Here is an 8,127-nt window from a genome sequence, read left to right on the forward strand (position 1 = left end):
TTGCTTTGTAATGTAGCAGGTGATTCCTTGATATTCTGGTGGCTCTTGTGATCTGATTTTCAATTGTTCTTGGATGGTAGCCCTGATTCAAAAAGGTCTTTCTGAGGTCTCCCAAATCATAACATTATGGACATGAAATTACTTGTATTAAAGGGTAACTTCAAATCGCAGAAAGACAGGAGAGTCTGGGAATATAAACTGATGACGACCTTTGACACTCTAAATGCAGGAATGAATGTGTCACACGGATTTATGTCTTTTTACATCAACTAATGAACTTGCCCATCAGACCATGTGGGGTCATCACAACAGAACCAGACCCTAATCACAGGACAATAAAACAATCCTTATCTAAGAATTGGCCCAATATTTATGGACGTAACTGCTTATCACCCATGGTAATTCTGCTTCATGTCACCTGGCTTATCCATGGTTTTTTTTCCCCTCTCCCTTATTGATTTATTTTTTTTCTATACTATGTTGTGCATAAATATGTGATTCTTCAGAATTTGTTTTAGTCTTTGCCTGATGAAGAGACGTATGTAGTCTCGAAAGCTTGCAATTTGTTACCATCTTTTCAGTTAGCCATTAAAAGGTATCAACCACTGAGGAATATTTTTCTATCTACTGGCTAACATGGTACCAAGATATATTTCTTTCCTGTTGCACACTCTTAGCATTCTCTTGATGAGCTTCTAGAGGTAGTCACTGGGAATGTTCTTCCAACAATCTTGAAGGAGTTCCCAGAGATGCTTAGCACTTGTTGGCCCTTTTGCCTTCACTCTGCGGTCCAGCTCACCCTAAACCATCTCGATTGGGTTCAGGTCTGGTGACTGTGGAGGCCAGGTCATCTGCCGTAGCACCCCATCACTCTCCTTCTTGGTCAAACAGCCCTTACACCACCTGGAGGTGTGTTTGGGGTCATTGTCCTGTTGAAAAATAAATGATGGTCCAACTAAACGCAAACCGGATGGAATAGCATGCTGCTGCAAGATGCTGTGGGAGCCATGCTGGTTCAGTATACCTTCAATTTTGAATAAATCCCCAACAGTGTCACCAGCAAAGCCCCCCCACACCATCACACCTCCTCCATGCTTCACGGTGGGAACCAGGCATGTAGAGTCCATCCGTTCACCTTTTCTGCGTCGCACAAAGACACGGTGGTTGGAACCAAAGATCTCAAATTTGGACTCATCAGACCAAAGCAGATTTCCACTGGTCTAATGTCCATTCCTTGTGTTCTTTAGCCCAAACAAGTCTCTTCTGCTTGTTGCCTGTCCTTAGCAGTGGTTTCCTAGCAGCTATTTTACCATGAAGGCCTGCTGCACAAAGTCTCCTCTTAACAGTTGTTGTAGAGATGTGTCTGCTGCTAGAACTGTGTGTGGCAGTGACCTGGTCTCTAATCTGAGCTGCTGTTAACCTGCGATTTCTGAGGCTGGTGACTCGGATAAACTTATCCTCAGAAGCAGAGGTGACTCTTGGTCTTCCTTTCCTGGGGCGGTCCTCATGTGAGCCAGTTTCTTTGTAGCGCTTGATGGTTTTTGCCTCTGCACTTGGGGACACTTTCAAAGTTTTCCCAATTTTTCGGACTGACTGACCTTCATTTCTTATAGTAATGATGGCCACTCGTTTTCCTTTACTTAGCTGCTTTTTTCTTGCCATAAGGCTACTTTCACACACAGCATATTTGCTGCGTATTTTTACGCGCGCGTATTTTGCTGCTGCTTTACCTGCGTTTTTTTACGCAGGCAAAAAACGCAGCTGCTTTCACACACTGCGTTTTTTGCTGCGTTTTTTGCAGCTGCGTTTTTTTCAGCATTGTGTACTGAAACTAAAGTTTGTTTGAAAAAAAAAAAAAAGGGGGAAAAAAAAAGAGTCATTGAGGTCATTTCCTGTCTTTATGACTCAGAATACAATACACACTGGAGTTAACATCATGTCGATTCTGCCAGCTGCAATGGCCTTGAGCCAAAGACGCCTCAGCAAGCGGAACAGACATCAGCTGGGGATCATTATGATTGCTGAAGTCCTTCGCCGCAGACTGGTAGGTACCATGGATGTGACTACTAGCTGTTTCCGTGCGGTGTGTCTCGTCTCTGTCTCCCCCAGTGCATGTTTGGAAAGTATTCACCTCAGTTGTTTAATCACTATAAAGCGCCCGTCACACGGCACAATATCGCTGGTGACATCGCTAATAACTCCAGATGTTTTCATCGCTCATGTGACGTATGAGCGACGTTGGCCCGTGTGACAGGGCGCAGCAACCAGCGATTTGTTTTCTTGTTCGCTGATCGCTGGTTGATGATCATGAGCATTTCACTGGCAATAATTGAGTGTGGCAAAGTGTGCATCGCTGCGTGTGACAGGAGCTCAGCGATGTATTTTGTGCGATCTGCCATTCTGGAGATAGGGCTCGCTAGATCGCCCACAGCATCGCTGCTGCGTCGCATAGGAGTCCCTATGAGCGATATTGATAGGTGTGACGGGAAGCAAGCGATAATTTTACATCGCTCTATCGACTTCCCGTCAGCCTCTTCGCGCACAATATCGCAAGCAATATCGTGACGTGTGATGCCCGCTTATTAAGGTATAATTTTTTTTTAGGCACGTAAACAGCCAAAAAGGATTTGGGTGCATCCCATTCTGGAAGAACGTGACGAGAAGGGAACTTTTCAAAACCTATATCAGGACTTAAGAACGTAAGTTTGTACCCTGTTGGCCCCTAAAAATGTTTGGTCGGAAACATGCACCTTTTCTTCCAAAGCATGTTTTATTGCAACCTACTATCTTCCCCTTGCATCCCCCAATAGGGTATCCCTATAATCTCCTTCTTTGTAAGGGAACCTATAATATTATTTTTCCGGTACTCCACATTGTTTGCTGTACGTTATTCCTGACACTCCTGTGAGTTCTTCTACCATAGATATAGAGTGCCTTCTATTCAGCAGTTCCCCTCGTAGTATATCTGATTTCTAGGGGGTGTCCTCTATTCATGGCAAGTGGGTGTTATGTAATGTGTATTGTTTTGTTTTTTTTTTTTTTTTCCATTATCAATGTACAAAATCAAAATAGATATGTACTTATCTACATCATTTTTGATCCAAAAATGTTTCCTACAGCTTTCCAGACCGATTCCAGCGGTTCACACGAATGAACATTCAGGATTTCGATCGCCTGCTGAATATAGTTTGTGAAGACTTGACTTTCCAGGATACGAGGATGCGGCAAGCGATCTCTGCGGAACAACGGCTGCTCATCACCTTGCGGTAAGTATAGTCATTAACGTAGAGTCGAACCTCAATCTGCGAGTTCCTCGCAGTCCGAGTTTCTTGAAAGACGAGTTTACTATCTGGCCAAAATCTGCTTCGATCAGCAAGCAGACTTCGGTCAGCGAGCAAATCTCGCCTCCCAATGTGCCCGCCATCAGCGCTGATGGCGCGGCAGTATATGCCGCTCCATCAGCTGCTGAGTGCGCCCCGGCAACAGAGCTGCTGAGCGCGGCTGGATATACCGCGCACGTCAGCTGCTGAGCATGCCCGGGCGCTGACTGAAGATCCACTCACCTGTCTTCAGTCTCCCCCGGGTCCAGCGATGTCTTATCCGGAGCGCAGCGCTGAGTATAATAATCACATCGTACGGCTAGGACCAGTGGTGATGTCAGAGGACATGTGACTTGTCAGATGACCGATCACATGTCCCCTGACATCACCACAGGTCCTGGCCGTACGATGTGCTTATTAAACTCACCTCTGCGCTCCTGAGAAGACATCGCTGGACCCGTGGGAGACTGAAGACAGGTGAGATGCCCTTATACTCACCCCGCTGCGCTCTGCTGGATGAAGACAGGTGAGTATGAGCATCTGGGGGCAGGCATGTAGCAGAGCCGGCTGTGTCCCTGCCCCCAGATGAGGTGTAGAACCGATCGTCTGCGTTTCAATGATTTCTTATGGAAATCATTGACTGTCCTGGAACGGATTATGCTCGTAGACCGAGGTGCAACTATATTCATGTTCCTACAACTGCCATATTAGATCACTTTTTATAAAACCAGGCTTGAAGCACATGATGGCAGTGACATAGGTTTATTTTTTTAAAACTGTTGTGTGTAGCTGGTCAGCAGTGTCATGTTTTAGATAGAAAGGAAGATGTAGGTAGCTTCAATTAGAAAGGTAGCCCTTTTTTTTTTTTTTTAAATTACAGGATGTGTTGGTATTTTTTGTATGACTTTTGGGTTTCAGATTCTAAATTGTGTTTAGAAATTTGTTTACTATATAGTGTCCTTTTTCTTTTTTAGATTTCTGGCCACAGGAGAGAGCTACACATCACTGCACTTTCAATTCCGGGTTGGTATATCCACCATCTCCGGAATTGTGAGGAGCACATGTGACGTGCTTTGGAAAAAATTGCAGCCCATCGTGATGCCTTCCCCAACCGAGGAGACTTGGCTACAGGTTGCAGCAGGCTTTCAAGCTGTAGCCAATTTCCCAAACTGTGTGGGAGCACTGGATGGCAAACATGTAAGGGTGCAGAAGCCACCAGGATCTGGATCAGTGTACTTCAATTATAAAAAGTACTGTTCCGTGGTCCTCATGGCAGTGGCTGATGCACATTACAAGTTTGTCTCCATTGATGTTGGTGCACCAGGCAGTTGTGGGGATTCGGGGGTATTTGGAAGATCAGAGCTTGGTCAGCAAATTTTTCAAAATCACGGAACGCTCCCAGCCCCACAACCTCTGCCGGGTTCCACAGATCCAGTACCCTTCGTGTTGGTATCGGATGAGGCTTTTCCTCTGAAGCCAAACCTGCTGCGCCCATACCCACGGAGGGGACTGAATACCCAGCAGAGCATATTTAACTATCGGCTGAGCCGGGCACGTAGATATGTGGAGTGCGCCTTCGGAATCCTGAGTAGTCAGTGGAGGGTGTTACACACAACTATCCAGTTGGAGGAGGAAACAGTTGGCAGTGTAATTAGAGCCTGCTGTGTTCTTCACAACTTTATGAGAGAACATGCATCCGAACCTGTAGATGAAACACAGCAGGCAGACCTTACTCCTTTCTTCTACATGTCAGCTGGTCGTCCATGCAACTCAGGTGTTAGTGTGAGGGAAACCTTCGCTAACTATTTTCAGAGTCCCGAAGGTGCCGTGCCCTGGCAATACTTCTGTGTTGGTGTTGAGCAGCTGGACCCGCAGAGAGCCCAAGGAGAAAGTCCCACACCAACTTCATAGGAATTCAAGTCCCAGCAGCGATGAACATGTTGGCGCCATTTTTTGCCATGGTCGACAAATCAAAGAAGCAGACTACATCATAGTTAAAAGTTCAAATATTTATTTGTAGTAACTGTCAAAATTGAAAAACTTTTCTAATAAAATTTAGAATAGAATGATTTGTTGTTTTTTTTTTTTGTTATTAACAAAATTCCACACGGAAACACTGTAAACATCCCCAAAATGGGATTATAAACCTGTGGATGTCCAAGTCCACTCATTAATTGCCGCCAGGAGGGCATGCTTCCAGCTTTCATTAGTATTGCGCAAGGCCCTTTCCTCGTCACCACTGACGGTGAGTCATTCGGCACTTGCGCAACACTAATCAGAGCTGGAAACATGCCCTCTTGGCGGAAACTGAGGAGTGGACTTGGACATCATGGCGTTCTCAAAATGAAAAGCCTCTAAACATCACAAACTTTTTATTAAAAAAAATTTAACTAACATGTTGATGTCTAAGTCCACTCATTAATTGCCGCCAGGAGGGCATGCTTCCAGCTTTCATTAGTATTGCGCAAGGCCCTTTCCTCGTCACCACTGACGGTGAGTCATTCGGCACTTGCGCAACACTAATCAGAGCTGGAAACATGCCCTCTTGGCGGAAACTGAGGAGTGGACTTGGACATCATGGCGTTTTAAACATGAAAAGCAACATTATGCCTACTGGTCCTCATATAGGCTTTGTGAATATGAGTAGTAGCTCCAGTCTGGATAACATCCCCAAAATGGGATTATAAACCTGTGGATGTCCAAGTCCACTCATTAATTGCCGCCAGGAGGGCATGCTTCCAGCTTTCATTAGTATTGCGCAAGGCCCTTTCCTCGTCACCACTGACGGTGAGTCATTCGGCACTTGCGCAACACTAATCAGAGCTGGAAACATGCCCTCTTGGCGGAAACTGAGGAGTGGACTTGGACATCATGGCGTTCTCAAAATGAAAAGCCTCTAAACATCACAAACTTTTTATTAAAAAAAATTTAACTAACATGTTGATGTCTAAGTCCACTCATTAATTGCCGCCAGGAGGGCATGCTTCCAGCTTTCATTAGTATTGCGCAAGGCCCTTTCCTCGTCACCACTGACGGTGAGTCATTCGGCACTTGCGCAACACTAATCAGAGCTGGAAACATGCCCTCTTGGCGGAAACTGAGGAGTGGACTTGGACATCATGGCGTTTTAAACATGAAAAGCAACATTATGCCTACTGGTCCTCATATAGGCTTTGTGAATATGAGTAGTAGCTCCAGTCTGGATAACATCCCCAAAATGGGATTATAAACCTGTGGATGTCCAAGTCCACTCATTAATTGCCGCCAGGAGGGCATGCTTCCAGCTTTCATTAGTATTGCGCAAGGCCCTTTCCTCGTCACCACTGACGGTGAGTCATTCGGCACTTGCGCAACACTTATCAGAGCTGGAAACATGCCCTCTTGGCGGAAACTGAGGAGTGGACTTGGACATCATGGCGTTTTAAACATGAAAAGCAACATTATGCCTACTGGTCCTCATATAGGCTTTGTGAATATGAGTAGTAGCTCCAGTCTGGATGGTGTTCTTCAGACTGGGCTACTACTCTGGATGTTGGTGCACCTGCAGCAGCACTTGGAGCAGATGGCAGAGGTCTATTGAATGCTGCTGCAGGTGCAAGAGGAGTCGGCGTCGGTGGATGCCAGATGTGGTTTAGTGAACAAACCATTTCTTCAAAGGTTGGATTTATATGCGGATACTTCTTAAAACATGTCACCGCCATTGAAATATACGTCATGCAGGAGTCCTGGACCTCGGGGGACAGAGTACGCATTCTGGAAGCTAGAGTGGTTCCATATGCTGAGAATTGATCCTCTTCAGGTTGGCGATCAATTAGAGAAATTGCCCTTGCCAAGGCAGCCGTCTCCTCATCCTCCTTTGAAGAGCCTCTTTTCCTCTTCCTCTGTGTTGAGGCTGGAGGTGGAGGTGGTGTTGGTGGCGGTGGTGGCGGCGGCGATGCCAATGAACTAGTCTCGGAGAGGGGCAGATCATCATTTTGGGTAGAAGGGTCAGGCCTTGGCTCATTTGGAAGAGAGCTGGTAGCAGGCTGTGAAGCATGTTCATACACTGGAGTTGTTGCTGTGGCCGGGATTTCGGTCATCGGCTGGACATTGCCTATGGTTCTGTAAAGAGAAACATCAAAACAATAGTTTTAATACATTTTATTTTCTATTCAAAATTAAAGACGTTACTGATACTTACGGTCGGTAATGTAGACTGCCGCTTAAAAATTGGAGTTCCTGTTCAAAACGCCCTTGAGAAGCAGGTGCCGCAGAGCCACTTGGTGCTTCTGACCGTGACCGTGTAAATCTGTCCCTCACCGACCTCCAGCGGGTTCTCAAGGCTGAAACTAAAAAGTGAAAAATTGAACCTATTAATATACTATTCAACTACATACAGACAAGAAATTCAAAAATACTCCTCCAAAATGGAAAATATTTACCAATTTCTTTTTGCCGCTCCTTTGTGTATGACTCGTACAGGGGATAGAGGGTGACACAGACCTTGTGCCAGGAAGCAGTTTTTGTATATTTGTTGGAAAACTCCCGGCACCCCTTATCCCAAAGACATGGGAAGTTTTGAACCTAAAAAAGGTAAAACATTAACTACTAGTTATACACACAAAATTTGACAAACTTGATAGAGGCAGAAAAAGTAACACAGGCTGCTGAGGAATGACAACCCCAACTGCTTGTTATTACCTTCACACGCATACGGGACACACACGCACAGGGGACACACACGCACAGGGGACAGAAAATCCGGTGAAGAGCGTTTTTTTAATAAATATTTTGCTAGGTTTAAAACTAAATTGGAAATAAATAGGGA

General features: G+C 45.4%; 1 protein-coding gene across 1 annotated transcript; it reads right to left on the reverse strand.

The window, feature by feature from the left end:
• Positions 1 to 6,312: 6,312 nt before the first annotated feature.
• LOC143817496 (uncharacterized) lies at positions 6,313 to 7,880 on the reverse strand. The gene is made up of 3 exons (XM_077298961.1): positions 7,742 to 7,880; positions 7,501 to 7,648; positions 6,313 to 7,421 (listed from the first exon to the last, which is right to left on the reverse strand). Exon 3 carries the CDS (start codon positions 7,397 to 7,399, stop codon positions 6,767 to 6,769), a length of 633 nt encoding a protein of 210 aa, XP_077155076.1. The 5' UTR covers positions 7,400 to 7,421; positions 7,501 to 7,648; positions 7,742 to 7,880; the 3' UTR covers positions 6,313 to 6,766.
• Positions 7,881 to 8,127: the final 247 nt, after the last annotated feature.

This window comes from Ranitomeya variabilis, chromosome 3, assembly GCF_051348905.1.
Source record: "Ranitomeya variabilis isolate aRanVar5 chromosome 3, aRanVar5.hap1, whole genome shotgun sequence".
Lineage (NCBI taxonomy): Eukaryota > Metazoa > Chordata > Amphibia > Anura > Dendrobatidae > Ranitomeya > Ranitomeya variabilis.